This window comes from Ovis aries, chromosome Y (genome assembly GCF_016772045.2).
Source record: "Ovis aries strain OAR_USU_Benz2616 breed Rambouillet chromosome Y, ARS-UI_Ramb_v3.0, whole genome shotgun sequence".
Classification (NCBI taxonomy): Eukaryota; Metazoa; Chordata; class Mammalia; order Artiodactyla; family Bovidae; genus Ovis; species Ovis aries.
In genome coordinates, this window is record NC_082741.1 from 1,473,243 (window position 1) to 1,495,269 (window position 22,027).

The following is a 22,027-nucleotide window of genomic DNA, read 5'->3' on the forward strand; positions in this document are numbered from 1 at the left end:
AAATGGAAACGTTCTTGCTGAGCGCTGAAACACCCTGGGGATTCTGGGCCTCAGGAGGAGAGGATCTCAGTTCCGGGGGCACTGACCAGGCATGATCGCTCAGAGCTGTTGTGTGTCAAAGGTTTATTCAAGTATACAAGACACAGATGAAGCTTCTGACACAGACATCAGAAGGGGGCAGAAAGAGCGCCCCCTTTTTAGCAAGCCATTCTGTGTCTCTTCGAAAGCTGTTAATCAGATAAGAGAGACACCTCCAAGCTGAAGAGGAGTTTCACCCGACCCCTCTCCCACAATAAGCACTTTTGAGACAGCTTACCACAGGGTGTGTTATCCCTTAGCCACAAAACAATTGACACCAACACTGGTTTGTTGAGCTATTATCAGCCCAAGGTTTGAGAAAAGAAAAAAAAAAAGTTAGTCTCAGGTGGAATCGTTTTAAAGAAAGGCAGATCTCAAAGCAAACACATAGTTTCATTCACATAGCTTAAGAAAAACATTTCCATAAGAAAACATTTCTGTAAGAAAAATGCATTGCTTAGCTCAAGGTTTGAGAAAAGTTAAGTTCAGGGGGAACCAGGTGTCATCATAGCAACACAGAATTTTAAGAGACCTCCTTTTAATTTTGTATAGAGAAGGAAAAAAAAAAATCTTGACACTTGTCTCCTCCTGCCGCTTAAGGGGGAGATAAAAAGTGTCTGACACTCACAGCCTCTTTCCTCCCTTTGGAGACCCCTGGCCTGTTACCCTCTCAGTAGCGTGACCGTCTCTGTGAACTCCTTTTCAGCGTCATGCCTTTTTTTTTCCTTTTCTGTTGGCTAGGGGAAACATTTTTCTATACGGTGGCAGAACATACATTTCTTCTTTTTTTTTTTAATCAATTTTTATTGGAGTAGAGTTCATCAGCCCTGGGATTTCTTTGGAGGGAATAATGCTGAAGCTGAAACTCCAGTAGTTTGGCCACCTCATGCGAAGAGTTGACTCATTGGAAAAGACTCTGAGGCTGGGAGGGATTGGGGTCAGGAGGAGAAGGGGACAACAGAGGATGAGATGGCTGGATGGCATCACGGACTCGATGGACATGAGTCTGAGTGAACTCCGGGAGATGGTGATGGACAGGGAGGCCTGGCGTGCTGCGATTCATGGGGTCGCAAAGAGTCGGACACGACGGAGCGACTGAACTGAACTGAGGGTTGCTTTACAATGCTGGGTTAGTTTCTGCTGTACGGCAAAGTGAATCAGTTATTTTGTTAATGTTGAATCGCTCAGTCATGCCCAACTCTTTGCAACCCCATGGACTGCAGCCCACCAGGCTCCTCTGTCCATGGGGATTCTCCAGGCAAGAATACTGGAGTGGGTAGCCCTTCCCTTCTCTAGGGGATCTTCCCAACCCAGGGATCGAACCTGCCTCTCTTGTGTCTCCTGACTTGGGGGGCAGCTTCTTCACCACGAATGCCACCTGGGAAGCCAGTGTGACTGCTATCACACCCCAGAGCGGGTGAAACTGGGAGGGTTGGGGATTGAAATTCCTTATAGCTGGTTGGTCCGCTTTGGATGCAGGTTTTTGGAACCAAAAAAAAAGAAAAAAGAAAAAAAAGAAAAAACCACAATCTGGAAAATGTGCGGTCACGACAAGAAAGGACGTGCCCTGGGTTGCTCATTCAAAGCCCTGGATCAGCCCTTTTTCCTGTACTTTCTGGACGGTGCCGGCAGAGAGTTTAGGCAGAAATAGATGGTGACTGCCACCTGGCGGCCAAGTGCGGTAAAATGCATGTTAACTTCAGAGATAGGAACACACGGGAGGCTCCAAGTAAAATCTCTTGTGCTGTGGGCCGCCTTCTCTGCTGATTGTGGACATACCAGTTTTTAAATCCGATGAGGTAAAACTTACCTGTTTTCCCTTTCTTCTGTTGTTTGCACTTTCAAAGTCATAGATCATTTCAGTCGCTCAGTCGAGTCTGACTCTTTGCAACCCCATGGACTGCAGCACGCCAGGCCCCCCTGTCCATCACCAACTCCCAGAGTTTACTCAAACTCATGTCTGTTGAGTCGGTGATGCCATCCAGCCATCTCATCCTCTGTCGGCCCCTTCTCCTCCTGCCTTCAATCTTTGCCAGCATCAGGGTCTTTTCCAACAAGTCGATTCTTCACCTCAGGTGGCCAAAGGATTGGAGTTTGAGCTTCAGCATCAGTCTTTCCAATGAATATTCAGGACTGATGTCATAGCTAAGGAATCACCAAATCCAAAGTCATGAAGATTTAATCCTCTGTTTTCTTGTAAGGCTTTTGCATATCGAAGGCCGCTATTTAAGGTCTTTGTTCCATTTGTAGTTAATTTAGAGATCTATCCAATAGTGGAATACGTGCTGTGGTCTTCAGTAGCTCAGTCGTGTCCGACTCTCTGTGACCCCATGGACTGCAGCCCCCCAGGTAGCCCCCCAGGCGCCTCTGTCCATGGGGGTTCTCCAGGCAAGAACACTGGAGTGGGTTGCTGTGTCCATCTCCAGGGGATCTTCCCGACCCAGGGATCGAACCCACGTCTCTTGCACTGGCAGGCAGATTCTTTACCACTGAGCCCCCTGGGAGGTTTTTTTGTTATGTATATTTTTCAGTAAAAAAAAAAAAAAAAGAAAAAACCTAAGCTGAGGATAAAAATACGTATTTTAGAGCAGATAAACATAGAGTTTGCAACCTGCCCCAAATTCCATTTCTAGTACATGGTGTGACCCACGGCAGTGCTTAACCTGAGCTTGTCCACTTAACTCTCTGGGGAGAACAGATGTTGAATTTGACCCCCTCCTTTTATAAACATAGGGCTTCCCGGTGGCTCAGATGCTAAAGAATCTGCCTTCAATGCAGGAGACCTGGGTTCAATCCCTGGGTCAGGAAGATCCCCTGGAGAAGGAAATGGCAACTCACTCCAGTATTCTTGCCTGGAGAATCCCATGGACAGAAGAGCCTGGCGGGCTACAATCCATGGGGTGGTAAAGAGTCAGACACAGCTGAATGACTAACACGTTCATTTTTACTTTCTAAAATAAACATGTCAGGACATCTTTCTCAGTGTGAGTGAGTGTGTGAGTGTGAAAGTCGGTCAGTCCTGTCTGACTCTTGGCAATTCCATGGAATTCTCCAGGACAGAATACTGGAGTGGTTAGCCGTTCCCTTCTCCAGGGGATCTTCCCAACCCAGGTTTCGTGCATCGCAGGTGGATTCTTTACCAGCTGAGCCACAAGGGAAAGCCCATCTTTCCCAGGAAGGGACTCAAATCTAATCTTCATCACCAGACACACCTTTTCTCCCCAGCAGTCAAAAAACAAAACATCGATATTAAAATAAAAGGAACTTCTACCTCAGGGTGAAAAATACAGAAGACTGAAGGCTCTATTTACGATAGCTAGGGCATGGAAGCAGCCTAGATGTGCCTCGAAAAGTGAATGGATAAAGAAACTGTGGTCCATATATACAGTGGAATATTGCTCAGCCATGACCAGGGACGCATTTGAGTCAGTCCTAATGAGATGGATGAACCTAGAGCCTATTATACAGAGTAAAGTAAGTCGGAAAGAGAAAGACAGTTATCATAAACTAATGCATATCTATGGCATATATATTTATATATATGTATATATATATAAAGCTGGTACTGAGGAACTTATTTGCAGGGTAGCAATGTCGATGTAGACGTAGAGATCAGACTTAGGGCCACTGTGGATGGTGGGGGGGAGAAGAAGAGGGTGGGATGTACGGAGAGAGTAACATGGAACACACATCGCTATATGTAAGGGATCGAACCCAGGTCTCCCGCATTCCAGGCAGAATGCTTTAACCTCTGAGCCACCGGGCGCGTAACATAGACGGCCAATGGGAATTTGCTGTATGACTCAGGGAACTCAGAGCCCGGCTCTGAGACAACCTAGAGGGGTGGGATGGGGACGGAGCTGGGAGGGGGGGTTCAAGTGGGAGGGGACCTCGGTAAACTTATGGCTGATTCATGTGGATGTCCGGTAGGAACCAATGCAAGTTTCAATTAACAATAAATAGATTTTCAAGAAAATACGCAAGAATGAAGGAGCAGACCCTGCATGAAAAGCTGGGCGATTCAGCGCGTCAAGACTTTCGAAGCACTCTCACATGGGCGTCTCTTCTTTTCCTAAGCCCTGGCTTCTCACCAACAGCAGTTCGGCTCAGTCGCTCGGTCGTGTCTGACTCTGCGACTCCGTGCACCGCAGCACGCCGGGACTCCCTGTCCGTCACCAACTCCCGGAGGTTGCTCAAACTCGTGTCCGTTGAGTCGGCGATGCCATCCAACCATCTCGTCCTCTGTCTCACCAACATAATAAGACTTTAAGCAAGGGTGGAGATGCCCAGGAATAAGTGCAGTGATAGCGTTTCTAGAGGGATGCGTGGCTGAATCTAGCAGAAAGGGGGTCTGGGTGCCGTGAAACCACCACCTACATATGCAGCCCAGGGCACTCAGCGTCCACAGAGCCATGAAAGGTCCGTAAGATGCTTGCAGACCGGAAGAGGCTGAAGCTCTCCTTGTTACACATCTGCGCTCTCCTCCCTGCTTTGAACGTCTGGCTGGAGTCCTTGCTTAAGTTTTATATATATAAAAAAAATTCAGCTTTCTGAAGTCCCCTTTGTTATCTGTGTATGTTTGGTACCACGCAAAGGGCTTCCCTGGTGGCTCAGTGGGAAAGAATCAGCCTCCAGTGAAAGAGACACAGGTTCGATCCCTGGGTCAGGAAGATTCCCCTCGAGGAGGAAATGGCAACCCACTCCAGTATTCTTGCCTGGAGAATCCCTATGCACAGAGGACCCCAGCGGGCTACAATCCATGGGGTCGCAAAGAGTCGGACATGACTAAGGGACTACACAGCCACACCACTTGAAAGTCACTGATGCCTGATTCCTTCTGTAAATAACTATGTTCGCAGCAGTCGCCACAGGTCATGTTTAGATATAAAAATAATTGGCGGATTTGAGCAAAGCCCAGCCTGGGCACTTAAGACGTGTTTAATTATAATCATGAGGACAGGAGCTCGGGGCCGGGAGAGGAATTTGGACTTGCAGGAGCAGCAGTCACAAATGCAAGGAGCTTGGGGGAACAGCTCGTCTCAGGTGAGTAAAACAGTTTAACTTTACGACAATGTAGCCTGGGGGATGCTCATATTTTTATCTGGTCAGGGGAGAGGAAACAGACTTGAGTGTAAGTTTCAGCAAATTCTCTGTCTCTCTCTCTCTCCCTCTCCATTTCTGTCTCTCCATCTCTCAGTCTCTCTCTCTCTTTCTCCACCTCTGTCTCTCCATCTCGCTCTGCCCTTCACATTTTCTCCAATTGTAAACGCGTGTACATACGGGATCATCAATATAGACTACTTTCTCTGGCTTCCTTCACCCAGCGTATTTATCTTCCAATCCATCAATACTGTTATCTCGACGAATGGTTTGCTCCTTAAAAAAAAAAAAGAAAAATGATAATCTCTGAGTACTACGTATTCTAAGAATTTCTGGCCTCACCAGAGTGGATTGAGTCACACTCATCTGTGGGTAGACACGGGGTGTCCAGTCCTATTTTTCTGTAGTGGAGTTGACGTGTTTAGTAATTTTTTCAGGGGTGCTCTTAATGAAGGACGTGACTTTGGCCACCTCTTTAAAGACTGCTGAAAGAGAATGACGGTTATATAAGACTGTATTTGTGTGATGGGTCAGGCTGCTTGAGGCTTCTTGGTGGCTCAGAATCTGCCTGTGGGAGACCTGGGTTCGATCCCTGGGTTGGGGAAGATCTCCTGGAGGAGGGCATGGCAACCCACTCCAGTATTCTTGCCTGGAGAATCCCATGGACAGAGGACTCTGGCCGGCTACAGTCCATGGGGCTGCAGAGAGTCAGACGCAACTGAGAGATGGACACTTTCAGCTGGTCAGCTTCATGCATTTATAGATCTGAAGTCCAATAGCCTCTTGCCCATGTACCTACCTTTAATAACATTCTATGTTAAAATTAGAAAAAAATCGCAGGCTTTGGGGGTGGGGTGGGGTGAGGACTATAGACTTAGCTGGAGCAGCTTCTTGGTAGACAGGATCTTCTTGATATTTCTTAAAATCTGCAGTTGATAAGCACAGTATTTTGAGGCAGTAGCGTTCCCTTAAATTGTGAAGACAATTTTCTTCCTGTCTACTTAACAAACAGATTTTATTCCTTGCCTGTTAGGAAGGACTTTGCAGTGTTGCCTGTGACCACCTATTGTAATTCTTTTTTTAAAAAATTACTTATTTATTTTCAATACACTGGGTCTTTGATGCTGTTCTGTTCAGTTCATTTCAGTCGGTCAGTCGTGTCCGACTCTTTGCGACCCCATGGACTGCAGCATGCCAGGCCTCCCTGTCCATCACCAACTCCCAGAGTTTGCTCAAACTGATGTCCATCGAGTCAGTGACACCATCCAACCATCTCATTATCTGCCATCCCCTTCTCCTCCTGCCCTCAATCTTTCCCAGCATCAGGGTCTTTTCCAACGAGTCAGCTGTCTGCATCAGGTGGCCAAAGGATTGGAGTTTCAGCTTCAGCATCAGCCGTTCCAATGGATATTCAGGACTGATCTCCTTTAGACTGCACTGTTTGGATCTTCTGGCAGTCCAAGGGACTCTCAAGGGTCTCCTCCAACACCAGAGTTCAAAACCATCAATCCTTCGGAGATCCTTTCTGGAGGTCAAAGATGGCAAGATGGCCCTAGGAAATGGACACGCACACAGACACCCACAACACTGACTCAGACACCTCACACTGCACGCTGATCTTCAATTTACCGGCCTCGTGAAAAGTCTTTTAAATCCTGTGATTCCCCAGGCCCTTCTCCCATAAAACAGAGCAGCTATCATTAACCCCTCGAGGTGAGCCGGGCAAGGTATTTTGAGGACCCAGTGGGAAGCCGTGTGTAGCGATGCCTTGGGGTTGAGAAAACCCTATAAACTGTTTGGCGGAGTCATCAATCTTTGTTACCTGTCATTTGGTCTGTGGGGTGAGTGCCCAGCTGCCAGAACCTCGTTGAAATGGGGATTTAAAGCATCCCAAGGCAAAGGGGATACCAGGCTATATCACTCTTAGGACTCTCGTAAAACGGCCCTAATTACAGCTGCCCCACACGCTGGTCTGTGGGGAATGAGTCTGGCCGCCATAACCCCCAGCTCTCCGCTGTTGGTCTTTGCGCTTTTCAAGGCAAGAGGCATGAGTTGTCCACCACGCTCAACCATCTTCCATGCTTCCTAGAGGAGCACACAGTAGGTCTCACACAAACACTTCCTGCTCGTGGGTGACCTTTATTTTAGAGGCTCCAGATTGAAAGGTTTTGTTGCTTGTGTTACTTGAGAAAGTTCTTTTATTAACATTCTTATCTAGGAACCACAGGGTGTCTTTCTCATCTTTTTATTGTGTGATAATCAGAAGGTGACTGAGCCTCGGAGGAAGTTGTTACATTAACTGGTGAAGAATATTTAGAATGGAACCGAGGATGTAAGTTAGAGGGCTTCCCTGCTGTGGTGTTGGAGAAGACTCTTGAGTCCCTTGGACTGCAAGGAGATCCAACCAGTCCATCCTAAAGGAGATCAGTCCTGAGTGTTCCTTGGAAGGACTGATGTTGAAGCTGAAACTCCAATCCTTTGGCCGCCTGATGCAAAAATACTGACTCATTGGAAAAGACCCTGATGCTGGGAAAGATTGAGGGCGGGAGGAGAAGGGGACGACAGAGGATGAGATGGTTGGATGGCATCACCGACTCAATGCACATGAGTCTGAGGAAGCTATCGGAGTTGGTGATGGACAGGGAATCCTGGCGTGCTGTAGTCCATGGGGTCGCAAAGAGTTGGACATGACTGAGCAACTGAACTAAACTGAACTGTGGCTCGGACGGTAAAGAATCTGCCTGCAATGCAGGAGACCTGGGTCCTATCGTTGGGTCTGAAGATGCCCTGAAGAGGGACATGGCCACCCACATAAGTCCTGCTGCCTGGAGAATCCCGTGGACAGAGAATGCTGGTGGGCTACAGTCAATGGGGTCGCAGAGAGTCAGACACGACTGAGCGACTGGGCACGCATAGTTAAATGAGACCTGAATCTTTGTGCCCACGTCCTCCCCCTTGCCCTGAAACCTATAATTTAGAGTTCCAAATGAAAACCAGAAAGAAGCTAGGCTACTTTGAAGAGAGAAAACACCCCATCTACACTCCTCAGGAAACTGCAATAGAGTATGCTTTAATGAAAGTTTATCTTTACTTCATCGTTCAGTTCAGTTCAGTTCAGTCCAGTTCAGTCGCTCAGTCGTGTCGGACTCTTTGCGACCCCATGAATCGCAGCACGCCAGGCCTCCCTGTCCATCACCAACTCCCGGAGTTCACCCAAACCCACGTCCATCGAGTCAGTGATGCCATCCAGCCATCTCATCCTCTGTCGTCCCCTTCTCCTCCTGCCCCCAGTCATTGGGGAAAAAAAGATGTAGGGCTTAGAATGTTGAAAAAAAAAATCAGTCACATGAAAAATACAATTCCTGGGTTAGATATATAAGAGGACACAACCCCTTCTTCCAACAGCCCAGGAGAGTGTGGTCTAATTGATAGCTTTTCGTTCTCAAGGGTTTCACGACACTAGAAGACAAGTAATACAATCCTGAAAAAAGCATATCAGACATTTTACTGTAGTCTTTCACCGTGATTGATCAGTGCCCTCAGAATGAAGGGTTTTTGTTGTTGGACCTACATAAAGGGTGGGAACTATGCCATCGCTGCTGCTGCTAAGTCGCTTCAGTCGTGTCCGACTCTGTGCGACCCCATAGCTGGCAGCCCACCAGGCTCCCCCGTCCCTGGGATTCTCCAGGCAAGAACACTGGAGTGGGTTGCCATTTCCTTCTCCAATGCATGAACATGAAAAGTGAAAGTGAAGTCGCTCAGTCGTGTCCGACTGTTCGCGACCCCATGGACTGCAGCCCATCAGGCTCCTCTGTCCATGGGATTTTCCAGGCAAGAGTACTGGAGTGGGGTGCCATCGCAATGACCCGCAAATGAAGGGATCGTGCATGACGTCGCCATATTCTGTCTGCACCAACATCACTTGTGTGCAACTCAGTGTAAAGAATTCAGTGGCTGTTTGTCACGTGAGACTCTCTGAGACCCCAAGGACCGCAGCTCGCCAGGCCTCCCTGTCCATCACCATCTCCCGGAGTTTACTCAAACTCATGTCCATCGAGTCGGCGATGCCATCCAACTATCTCCTCCTCTTTCATCCTCTTCTCCACCTGCCGTCAACCTTTCCCAGCATCAGGGCCTTTTCAGTGGGTTGCTGTAAAAAAAGACAAAACAGGCTCCTTCACACTTTGGAGCATAACCGCCCAGTTATAAGAAAAATAACCGCTTTGCAAACTTCATTGTTTATTTGCTTCTTTTCTAGGCAACAGTAAGACGCCATGAAACAGCCGTTCTGTGGCTGGTAAGCAGGAAACCTTATAAACCTTTGTTATTGTCTGTCTCTAGAGAAAAGGGTGCTTTGTCCAAGTCTTCCTCAATCCTGAGGATGTTTCGTCTGTTTATACGTGATAAGCGCACAGGGGAGAGTGGTGGGTGCTGTAGCGGTTGGTGGGGTCAAATAGAAGGGTTTTCTAAGGGGCTTGCCTGGTGGCTCAATCGGTAAAGTATCCATCTGCCAATGCAAGAGATGAGGGCTTGATCCCTGGAGAGGGAAATGGCAACCCACCCCAGCATTAAAATTAAGTCCCTCAGTTGTGTCCGACTCTCTGCAACCCCATGGACTGTAGCCCACCAGGCTCCTCTGTCCGTGGGATTCTCCAGGCAAGAATACTGGACTGGGTTGCCATTTCCTTCTCTAGGGGAGCTTCCCGACCCAGGGGTTGAACCCATGTCTCCTGCATTGCAGGCAGACGCTTTACCGTCTGAGCCATCAGGGAAGCTCTGGTATTCTTGCCTGAGAAATCCCATGGACAGAGGAGCCTGGTGCGCTACACTCCATGGGGGTTGCCAAGAGTTGGACTCGACTTAGCAACTAAACCACCACCACCGTCATGCTAACTTAGTAGGAATGACAGCGTGTTTAGGAATTCACAGAGTAAACTCACAGAGCAAGGCCTTTTAGAGATGCGAGCGGCGCAGCAGGGAACGTCATGGACCACTCTTAAGGATTTTTAAGGAGGGTCGTCTGTGGTCCGGAGCTTCCCAGGTGGAATCCGCCTGCCTGTGCAGGAGATGTAAGAGACACAAGTTCGATCCCTGGGTCGGGAAGATTCCCCTGGAGGCAGAAATGGCAACCCGCTCCAGCATTATTGCCTGGAGAATCCCACGGACAGACGAGCCTGGCGGGGCTACAGTCCACGGGGTCGCAAAGAGTTGGCCACAGCTGAGCTTCTAACACATGGATGAGTCCACAGTCCAAAATTTAGTAGCATGTATGGATACGTTCAATTTCATTTTTCAGACGTTAAAAGAATTCCTAGCATTTATTGTTGTTTTTGCAGCCGAGCTCCCCCACCCGAATTGTTTTGCAGACATGTTTTCCTGACGAAGGAAAAGGAAGAGTCATGTTCTGTGCACACATGCAGTTCCCTCTGAAAATCCAGTTTTTCATCATTTCTTCCCGGGCTCAGAGCCAAGAAGTTAGTACAGTCTCTGCTTTCCCATCTGTGTGGCTGCGAGCAAAGTCATGAAGTTATAAAGTCTATTAAAACCGAACAGTTGAGCAGGAAAGAAAATCAAGCCTGATGAGCTGGCTCTTAACCTCTGACTTTCCATTTTGCTTATACTAAGAAATTAAATTGTTAGGCTTTTTTCTGAAACCTCTGTCCTTATTTCAAAGGCCTCCTGTCACGATCACAGTTGAAAAATTATGAGGAATTTAATGTCACAATGCATTTAGAATTGATTTGTAAACTATAAGACCTTAGGGCTTCCCAGGTGGCCCTAAAAAATCTCCCTGACAATGCAGAAGATCCGTGAGACTCGGGTTCGATCCCTGGGTTGGGAAGATCCCCTGGAGGAGGGCATGGCAACCCACTCCAGTGTTCTTGCCTGGAGAATCCCATGGACAGAGGAATCTGGTGGGCTACAGTCCATGGGGTCGCGAGTGCGCGCGCGCACACACACACACACACACACAGATCTGTATGTATTAATCTATATGATTAATATAAATCATAGCCTCAAATGTTTTTGTGTGGTTTCTGAGTAAAGCAGCTCCAGGGACACTGTAGAAATACATTATTTCCTATTTAGCTTTTGATCACACGGTACAGCTTGCAGGGTCTCAGTTCCCCAACCAGGGATTAAACCCAGGCCCTGGCAGGGAAAGCCTGGAATCTTAACCGGGAAGTCTCCAGGGAGCTCCCTATGAATTCCTGTTCCGCATGAGGGCTCCGCCGTCGTGTCCCACTCTGCGACCGCATGGGCTGTAGCCACGCCCCCCCACCCCAGGATACTCTGTCCATGGAGTTCTCCAGGCAAGAACACTGCAGTGGGTTGCCATTCCCTTCTCTGGGGGATCTTTCTTTTTGACGCAGGGATTGAACCCGGGTCTTCTGCATTGGAGGCAGATTCTTTACCTTCTGAGCCACCAGGGAAGCCAGTCAGAACACTGGAGTGGCCATTTCCTCCTCCAGGGGGATCTTCCCAACCGAAGGATTGAACCCACATTTCCAGCGTATCCTACGTTGTGGGTGGATTTTCTACCCCTGAGCCACCGGGGAAGCCTCAGTTCCTGTTTTCAGTTACCTGCAAATTTGAACTGACGGTTTCTGGGTGTTTTTTTTTTTAATTTATTTACTTTAATTGGAGGCTAATTACTTTACAATATTGTAGTGGTTTTTGCCGTACATTGACATGAATCAGCCATGGGTGTACATGTGTTCCCCGTCCTGAACCCCCGTCCCACCTCCTTCCCCATCAGTTGCTTCTGGTTGAGCTTTTTTTCTTCTTCTTCTTCTTTCCCCGCCCGCCCCCTTGCAGGCGCTGCTGGCTGTCAGCATCCCTGTGGTGCTTCTGTGGGAGCCTTCAGGGAATGTTCGTCACCAGGAACTCGAGGCCCAACATCGTCCTCTTCATGGCGGATGACCTTGGGATGGGAGACTTATGCTGCTACGGGAATAACTCAGTGAGGTAAAGAGACCATCAGGTACATCAATAAATGAACACAAAAGGAGAAAAGAAAGAAAGTCCCTGTGGATGGTAGTGCCCCGCCAGCCACGTCTCTTGTGTTGGAGGAGAATGACCTTCAGGGAGCAGCTTTCCGTCAGAACAGCAGAAGGCTTTGTCTTACCAAAGCTGCAAAACTTCAGGAGAGCGTTTGGCTCCATTCGCTCCAAGCTTAGTGTGGGGGCTTCCCGGGTGGCGCTAGGGGTAAACAACCCACCTGCCAATGCAGGAGACGTGGGTTCGATTCCTGGGCGGGGAAGATCCCCTGGACGAGGAAATGGCAACCCGCTGCAGTCTTCTTGCCTGGAGAATCCCAAGGATAGAGGAGCCTGGTGGGCTGCAGTCCATGTGGTCGCCCAGAGTCGGACACGACTGAGCGGCTAACACACTTTCGCTTTTCGCCTGGTGATATCTGACTATGAGCTGTGTTGGACTGTCGTCATCTTGCCTGGCGGTGCGTGGCTTGGCCCTCTGGTTCCCATCTGTGTCTCACCAGGGATGGAGTAGATCGGTGGATTGATGTGTGAAAAAGGACGTCTTTCAGGTGGACTGGAAACAGAGTCAGGTTGACTTCCCAGACAGGATGCCCCTGAATCTTGCTCGCTTTGTGGGGCGGAGGGATTCAGAAGCTCGCCTGCCGACTTCTCCGTCTATCCACAGCACGCCGAACATCGACCGGCTGGCCAGGGAGGGCGTGAGGCTCACCCAGCACTTGGCGGCCGCCTCCATGTGTACACCGAGCAGGGCCGCCTTCCTGACCGGCCGCTACCCTGTCAGATCAGGTGGGGCACGGGAAAGGGACCGCTGCAGCTCTCTCTCTCTCTTTTTTTTTTAAAAAGGTGTTTATTTGTTGAGCGTTGGATTGCTCCAGGTCTTTGTGGCAGCAAGCAGGATCCTGAATCTTCCCTGACCAGGGGTCGAACCCGTGACCCTCCCCCAACACCATCCCCCACCCCAATGCCCCCCTCCCCCCATCCCCCTCCCTGCACGGGAAACAAGGAGTCTTAGCCACTGGACCTTCAGAAAGGCCTCCTGCAACTCTTCATGCAAACTTGCCAAGGTCCCTTGGAAGTGCTAAGAATCTAAATTCACACGGGAGTTGTGTTGCTATACCTGGGCATCTGAAAGAGGTGTGTGTCTTGGCTAGGGGCCACCAAGCCTGCTGACCGGTGTGCATATAGTGAGATGGTTTGATCCCCTGGTGGGCAACTTGCAGATGACCTTGAATGTGCCCTTTTCCAGAAATTGGTAGTAAGAGCCCCCCAGGAGGCTCCTTGTGTCTTAAAGCTAGCAGAGATTTTTTATTTTTTTATTTTTAATAAAAGTGGGTTTTCATGAAAGGAGATGTGTCCAGTCTTTGGGGATGAGATTGAACATCAGAAAGACCAGTTGAGAAGAAAGTCTGGTGGAGAAAATGGAAAGGAAAATGATGGATTCTTTATAATGAGTTCCTCCTCACCCCGCCCCCCATCACAGTTTCAACATGTAGCCTTAAGCAAGTTGAGGGGCATGATCCCAACTTAATTTTTTCTTTTTTTTTTTTTTTGCATCATTAGTTTGGAACTGGGGGGCTTCCCTGATGGCTCAGTGGGTAAAGAATCCACCCCGCAGTGCAGGAGACATAGGAGACTTGAGTTCGATCCCTGGGTGGGGAAGATCCCCTGGAGGAGGGCATGACCACTCACTCCCAGGAGTGTTGCCTGCATAGACAGAGGAGCCTGCCCGGCTGCAGTCCGTGGCCTTGCCATAATGAGACCACAGCCCTCACCCGCTGTCTGCTTCTGTGAACACAGGAATGGCGTCCTCCTCTAATATGAATCGTGACGTGGTCTGGCTCGGAGGGTCGGGCGGGCTGCCCCCCAACGAGACGACTTTCGCCAAGCTTCTGCAGCATCGAGGTTACCGCACGGGACTCATAGGTATGGCCTTGACCGTGAAATCTTGGTTTTCTGGGATCCCTTTCCTCGTGGTCATCCTTCCCAGGGAGGCTGGCTTAGTACACAGTAGTTGGCACCTCTTTAAGATGATACACCGTGAGGGGGAGAGTAATTTAAGGGACAATTTTGAGGGCCTTCGGTATTGAGAAACAAGTGTGCCGAGGATCTCCAGAAAGCAAGGTAAGTATGCTGATGGTTCGTTTCTCCCGAAATGGAATACTTTGCAGAGAGGGTGCTACTCCTGTGATAGCAGGGGTAGCAATGTTTAAGGGTGTGCCCTTGAACTTGAGAACCGAAGGCTGGAGTGGTGATCAAATACAGGCAATGCTTGCTTTGTTGACTTAGGTTGCCTGACATTCTATAACCTCATGGTGGGGAGGTGTGATGAGTGAGACAGGATGACCCCAAGGAACTTTTTCCCAAAGAATTCTGGTCTGATGAGTGATTCCTCTAAGATGAGACTCTGTGAGCAAAGAATTAAAGAGACAGGCTGCTTGCTTGCTATGTGTGTGTTAGTCGCTCAGTCGTGTCCAACTCTTTGAGACCCCGTGGACTGTAGCCCGCCAGGCTCCTCTGTCCATGGGATTTTCCAGGCAAGAATACTGGATTGGGTTGCCATTTCCTTCTCCAGGGGATCTTCCCCACCCAGGGATCAAACCTGGGTGTCCTGCCTTGCAGGTGGATTCTTTACCGTCTGAGCCCCCAGCGAAGCCTGCTTGCTTGGTATAGCCACTGCTTTTAAGATTCTCAGTGTGAATTGCAAGACTATTAAGTCATCAGAGATGTTCTAAAAAAACAACAACAACAAAAAAAGGAATGACTTTGCATCCTTCATAAACGACAGAGGCAGTTCATTCCTGTAAAATTCTTGGTAGCATGGTGTGAATGGAGTTTTCTAAAGCATCTTTCAGGGAACTCTCCAGGGCACCTTTAAATCTGGGGTTAAATTCACCTCTGCCGTAACCAAGTAATGAGTGAGATGTCGGCTGATCAATAGATCTAGATGGTGAATCTTCTCCCTGTTAATAAAAGCTTCAAGAACCCGCCTGCCAATGCAGGAGACTCGGGTTCGATCCCTCGGTTCGGGAAGATCCCCTGGAGGAGGCAACAGCAGCCCGCTCCAGGATCCTTGCCTGAAGAATCCCCATGGACAGAGAGGAGCCTGGCGGGGCTCCAGTCCACGGGGGTTGCAACGAGTCGGACATCGCTGACCACAGTCCCACGGAACACAGGAAGATGCTACGTCTGCTGTAACTTCTTTTTTTTAAAAAATTAAATTAATTTATTTTAATTGGTAATAAAATATTAATTTATTTTATTTTACCTAATTACAATATTGTGGTGGTTTTTGCCATACATTGACATGAATCCGCCCTGGGTGTCTGCCATAACTTCCTTATTTTCTTATTATTTATTTTAATTGGGGGCTAATTACAATATTGCAGTGGTTTTTGCCTTACGTTGAGATGAATCCGCCCTGGGTGTCCACGTGTCCGCCAGAACTTTCTGCTGAGGGCGACGCCCCTCCCAGAAAGGGACAGATGCCGTTGTTGCCACGGCAACGTCTCTGCGTCTCCCCGCTCCCAGGAAAGTGGCACCAGGGTCTAAGCTGTGCGTCCCGCGACGACCACTGCTATCACCCGCTCAACCACGGCTTCGACTACTTCTACGGGATGCCGTTCGAGCTCCTGAGCGACTGCCAGGGGTTCCACACTCCCGAGCTGCACCGTCAGCTGAGGGTCCAGCTCTGGGTGTGCACGGTGGTGCTGGGCCTCATCCCCCTGCTCCTGCTCGTCCCCACCTGCGTGCGCTGGTTCCTGGTCCCCTGGCCGGTGATCCTGGCCTTCGCCCTGCTGGCCCTCGTGTTCTTCGTGTCCTGGTTCTCCAGCTACGGCTTTACCCGCCGCTGGAACTGCGTGCTCATGCGGGACCACGAGATCATTCAGCAGCCGGTCAGACTGGAGAGGCTCGCCTCGCTCATGCTCAAGGAGGCGCTGGCCTTCATTGACAGGTAGGCCGTCTCTTTCTGGCTGGATGCCCACCCCCCACCCCCCACCAACCCCTCACCCCAGTCACAGACTTTCGACTTTTTTTTTTTTTTTCCAGCGAAGTTGGGTACCGCTTGGTGAAAGGCTCTTTGTGTGTGTGCCTATGTGTGCGATATTTGTGATACAATGAACTCTCTTTAAGATAAATAAGAGTGTTGTTTCATTAAAAAAAAATAGATGCATTTAAAAAAATGTTTTGATTTATTTGGGGCTGCGCTGGGTTTTCGGTGTTGCTAAGGGTGGGCTTCCCAGGAGGTGCTTAAGCGGTGAAGAACCTGCTGCCAAAGTGAGAGAACCAAGTTCGGTCCCTGGGTTGGGAAGATCCCCTGGAGCAAGGGCATGGCGACCCACTCCAGTATGCTTGCCTGGAGAATCCCATGGACAGACGAGCCTGGTGGGCTACAGTCCATGCGGTCGCAAAGAGTCGGGCATGACCAAGTGACTAACGCTTCTTTATACCACTGGACCACCAGGGGAACCCAACAGTTAAATGTCCTGCAAAATTTGAACATTGAAAAGGGAAAGAAATATGTTTAGCTCCCTTAGGAAAAAAAAAACAAAACACGCAATTCCTCTATTTTAATCAATACTGTTTTTTCTTCCTGTACCCCCTTAGGTATAAGCGTGGACCATTCCTGCTTTTCATATCCTTTCTGCACGTCCACACGCCTCTGGTCACCAAGGAGAAATTCGTCGGGCACAGTAAATTCGGCTTGTATGGCGACAACGTGGAAGAGATGGATTGGATGGTGGGTAGGTGATCACTCTCTGATTTTGAAGCATCTTATTTACAGACTAGAGGAAAATGAGTCTCCATGAATGGCATCAAATAAGGGACAACCCCCTGCATGTTTTGGGAAGTGGACGTGTATTTGTTGTGCTGAATTACAGGAAAAGCTGGCTCTAGGTGCAGTGAAGTTTTCTGAGGAAAGAGCATGATTTATGGAATACAGGTTCTCCGGTTTAAAGAGAACCACTTTCCCAAAAAACTCATTTGGGGGACGAATAACGTTGTGCTGTAGAGCTGACTCACTGGACGAGCCCTTGATGCTGAGAATGACTACGTAATGTTTCTGTATTACATGTTATATAGTCTCATATCTCCTCCTTCTGCTCTGGCGTGTCCGACTCTTTGCGACCCCGTGGACTGTAGCCCGCCAGGCTCCTCTGTCCATGGGATTCTCCAGGCAAGAATCCTGGAGTGGGTTGCCGTGCCCTGCTCCAGGGGATCTTCCCGACCCAGGGATCGAACCTGAGCCTCCTGCATTGGCAGGTGGGTTCTTTAGCACTGAGCCGCCTGGGAAACCCTATATGTAAGATATAACATAGTGTATAATACTCGGAATCTTAGCAACATTACATGGCATAATTATATACATATATTTACACATTAATATAAACCATCTCTATGGTTTATTGGGGGCTGCCTTGGTGGTTTGGATGGTAAAGAATCCACCTGCAATTCAGGAGACCCAGTCTTGATCCCTGGGTTGGGAAGATCCCCTGGAGGAGGAAATGGCAATCCACTCCAGTATTCTTGCCTGGAAGATCCCACGGGCAGAGGAGCCTGGTGGGCTACACTCCATGGGGTCTCAAAGAGTCAGACACGACTTACGGACTAAACCACCACCACCATACTTATTATATAAATAATACATTACAAATCATCTTCTTATATATATTTGTATTAAATATATGCTTAGCATAAACCATTACATATGTCATATGGTATCATAAATATATAATAAATAATTATACATATATAAAATATCATATGCTGTATTGTATATACGGTATATTATGAATATATATCATATATATGGTCTATTACATATATATGGTATATTATGTATATATATGGTAGATATGCTATATTATATATAATGGTATATTACATATATATGGTATGTATGGTATATTATGTATAATGGTATATTACATATGTATGGTATGTATGGTATATTACATATATATATGATATGTATGATATATTACATATATATGGTATATCATTATAATGGTATATTACATATATATGGTATATAATGTATAATGGTATATTAGGTATATATGGTATGTATGGTATACTATGTATATATATGGTATGTATGGTATATTATGTATATATGGTATATCATGTATAATGGTATATTATGTATAGATATGGTATATATGGTATATTACATATATATGGTATATATGGTATATTACATATAATGGTATATTACATATACATGGTACGTCATGTATAATGGTAGATTACGTATATATGGTATGTATGGTATATTATGTATATATATGGTATGTATGATATATTACATATAATGGTATATTACATATATATGGTATATCATGTATAATGGTATATCACATATATATGGTATATAATGTACAATGTTATATTAGGTATATATGGTATGTATGGTGTACTATGTATATATATGGTATGTATGGTATATTACGTATATATGGTATATTACGTATAATGGTATATTACATATACATGGTACGTCATGTATAATGGTAGATTACGTATATACGGCGTATTATAAATAGTGTCTATTGCAGATCTGTATTACACATAGTGTATATATCGTATATATACGAGTGTCTACAATGGTGATTTAGTGCAGATTATACAACAGAAAGTAGGAGAATGGTCTTAGCGCTACATGTAACCGTGTTGCATGTTTACAATGAACCACACAGCGTTACACACGCAATGCTAGAGACGCACCGGAAGACCCTCGATGCGCAGTGAAACGTGACTGCTTCCGTCTTCCCCCTCCACCAGGAAAGGTCCTGGAGGCCCTGGACCGGGAGCGCCTGGCCAACCACACGCTGGTCTACTTCACCTCGGACAACGGGGGCCGCCTGGAGGCGCAGGACCGCAGCGGGCAGCTGGGCGGCTGGAACGGGCGCTACAAAGGTGCTGCGTGCGGGTGGGGGCTGTCCCCGCGGGGCGCCGAGGCAGGACCCGCCTGGCTTCGTGCCTGCGTGCTCAGTCGCTTCCGTCGTCTCTGACCCTTGGGTCTCAGCATCTCTGCAACGTCCAGTCAGTCCCCCACGCTCCGAAGTCTCTTTGCTTCTAAGAGGTTTAATCTGTGGAGCCTTCCTCTCCTTGTTGACCCCATGCCCGCCAAGGTTCCTCTATCCATGCGACTGTCCAGGGAAGAATATTGCAGTGCATTGCCATTCCCTTCTCCAGGGGATCTTCCTGGCCCAGGGATTGAACCCTGGTCTCCTGCACTGGCAGGTGGATTACTGACCCACTGAGCCACCTGGAAAGCCCTCACCTGGCTTTGCTTTGTCTTAACTCATTTGCAAAGATCGTTGGGGGAGTTCTGTGTGCGTTATACTCGCTTAGGAAGCTAGATGGGGAAAGACTGCATATTTGGGGACACGCCCAAGAGTCTACGACAAAAAATTTCTTGAGTCATGAAAGATTCCTGAGAGGAAGGGCACAGGACCTCAGTGACTGTCTCAAAGACAGTCTTATTCTTAGCCCATGACGTCAGCACAGCTGACGGCATAATATACAGATTAGGAAAGCGCTTCTTTTCTAATGATCATTACTGGGTTTGTCGCCTAGACCCTGGAAGTCCGCAGCTGGAGTTTTCAAGTCTTGAAAGCAAGAACTTGGCCTCGGTGTCCTTTGTATCTCTCTGTGAATATATTTTACTGGTTTGTTGTTCCGTGGCTTTGTCATATCCAACTCTTTGCGAGAAGGATATGGCAACCCACTCCAGTATTCTTGCCTGGAGAATTCCACAGACAGAGGAAACTGGCGGGCTACCGTCCATGGCGTCGAAAAAGAGAGGAATGCTCCGTAGATTAAATATTTTAGAAGGGAAGAGATTTCAGAGCCTGGAGAGTGGACGTTGAAGAGATGCTGAGATTCAGAACTGAACTGGGTTTGGGAACGGAGCCCAAGCGTTTTCTGAATGTTGAGCTTTAAGCCAAGCTTTCTCACTCTCCTCTTTCATTTTCCTCAAGAGGCTCTTTAGTTCCTCTTTGCTTTCTGCCATAAGGGTGGTGTCATCTGCATATCTGAGGTTATTGATATTTTCTGCCCACGATCTTAATTCCAGCTTGTCACTGGTGTGGCCAGTGGCAATTTTCAGATACACAGAGAATGAGTCCGTGGGGTTGAATGCCCCTTCGGTTTTTCGTCTTTGCTTTCAGGAGGCAGAGGCATGGCTGGATGGGAAGGAGGCATCCGGGTGCCCGGAATTTTCCGGTGGCCAACAGTCCTGGAGGCGGGGAAGGTCATCGACGAACCTACAAGCCTCATGGACATTTTCCCGACGCTGTCTTATATCGGAGGAGGCATTCCGCCACTGGGCAGGTACAAGAGCATGCTTGCCCCTTGTGGAGGGAGATATATTTGGCCGCCAGGCTCCTCTGTCCATGGGGATTCTCTAGACAAGAATACTGGAGTGGGTTGCCGTTTCCTCCTTTAGGGGGATCTTCCTGACCCAGGGATTGAATCTGGGTCTCCCACCTTGCAGGCAGATTCTTTACCATCTGAGTCTCCAGGGAAGCACATAGTTGGCACCTATGCAGATGTATTAGAAAATTGTATGTGTGTGAAGCGTGTTACTGAACCCTCAGTATTCTGCTGTGATGGCCAGATGACTTCTTTCTCCCCACAGTTCATGGTAGAATCGCTTGTCCATTTTCCTCTCAAAACATGTTCTTATTCTCTCTCTCATGCTGCCAAGTCGCTTCAGTCGTGTCCAACTCTGTGCGACCCCATAGACGGCAGCCCACTAGGCTCCCCCGTCCCTGGGATTCTCCAGGCAAGAACACGGGAGTGGGTTGCCATTTCCTTCTCCAATGCATGAAAGTGAAAAGTGAAAGTGAAGTCGCTCAGTTGTGTCCAGCTCCTAGCGACCCCATGGACTGCAGCCCACCAGGCTCCTCCATCCATGGGATTTTCCAGGCAAGAGTACTGGAGTGGGGTGCCATCGTCGTCTCCAACGCATGAAAGTGAAAAGTGGAAGTGAAATCGCTCAGTTGTGTCTGACTCCTAGCGAGGAGGAGCCTGGTGGGCTGCAGTCCATGGGATTTTCCAGGCAAGAGTACTGGAGTGGGGTGCCATTGCCTTCTAGGCTCATCTCTGGTGGCCTTCGGGGTGGGAGCTGAGCCTCCTTCATTTTTGTATCCCTCACAGCATCTAAATACTTAGTCACTTGAGTCTTAGTGTCCGACTCTTTGCGACCCCATGGACTGTAGCCCCGCCAGGCTCCTCTGTCCATGGGATGCTCCAGGCAAGAATCCTGGAGTGGGTTGTCATGCCCTTCTCCAGGGGATCTTCTGGATCCAGGGATTGAACCCAGGTCTGCTGCACTGCAGGCGGATTCTTTACCAGCTGAGCCTCCTGGGAGGCCCTGCATTGTATAGACCATTAAATAAATATTTGCTACGTGAATTCCCAAATAAAAGTGGGTACGTGTCCATCTGTATGTGATGAAGTTTGATGCTTTTCTCTATCGGATTTGAAATGAATAAATAAAGTAGGAATAGTGACTCAATGGACGTGAATCTGAGCAAAATCTAGGAGATATTGGAGAACAGAGGCGCCTGGCAGGATGCAGCCCGTGGGGTCGCAAAGAGTGAGACACGCCTGAGTGACTGAACATACCTGTTTATTTGAGGCAGGGTTTCTGTTGAATCAAATGAGTGTTGTTGTTCAGTCGCTCAGTCGTGTCCGACTCTTTGCGACCCCATGGACTGTAGTTCACCAGGCTTCCCTGTCCTTCACCATCTCCCGGAGCTTGCTCAAACTCATGTCTACTGAGTCAGTGATGCCATCCAACCTTCTCATCCTCTGTCGTCCCCTTCTCCTCCCGCCTT

The 22,027-nt window shown here is 48.2% G+C and overlaps 1 protein-coding gene across 2 annotated transcripts in view; it reads left to right on the forward strand.

Moving 5' to 3' along the window:
* The window catches only part of ARSH (arylsulfatase family member H), a 50,964-nt gene that overhangs the window by 24,458 nt on the left and 4,479 nt on the right, over positions 1–22,027 (forward strand). The window contains exons 2-9 of one of the 2 annotated variants that reach the window (XM_027962829.3): positions 9,437–9,475; positions 11,998–12,147; positions 12,844–12,965; positions 13,977–14,102; positions 15,708–16,131; positions 16,785–16,921; positions 18,963–19,097; positions 20,354–20,516. In XM_027962829.3, coding sequence (XP_027818630.1) covers positions 9,453–9,475; positions 11,998–12,147; positions 12,844–12,965; positions 13,977–14,102; positions 15,708–16,131; positions 16,785–16,921; positions 18,963–19,097; positions 20,354–20,516 — 1,280 coding nt within the window. In that variant the 5' untranslated portion in view covers positions 9,437–9,452. Of the gene's footprint in view, positions 1–9,436; positions 9,476–11,997; positions 12,148–12,843; positions 12,966–13,976; positions 14,103–15,565; positions 16,132–16,784; positions 16,922–18,962; positions 19,098–20,353; positions 20,517–22,027 lie in introns of those variants that run through there. The other variant, XM_042242549.2, reaches the window with a different exon arrangement.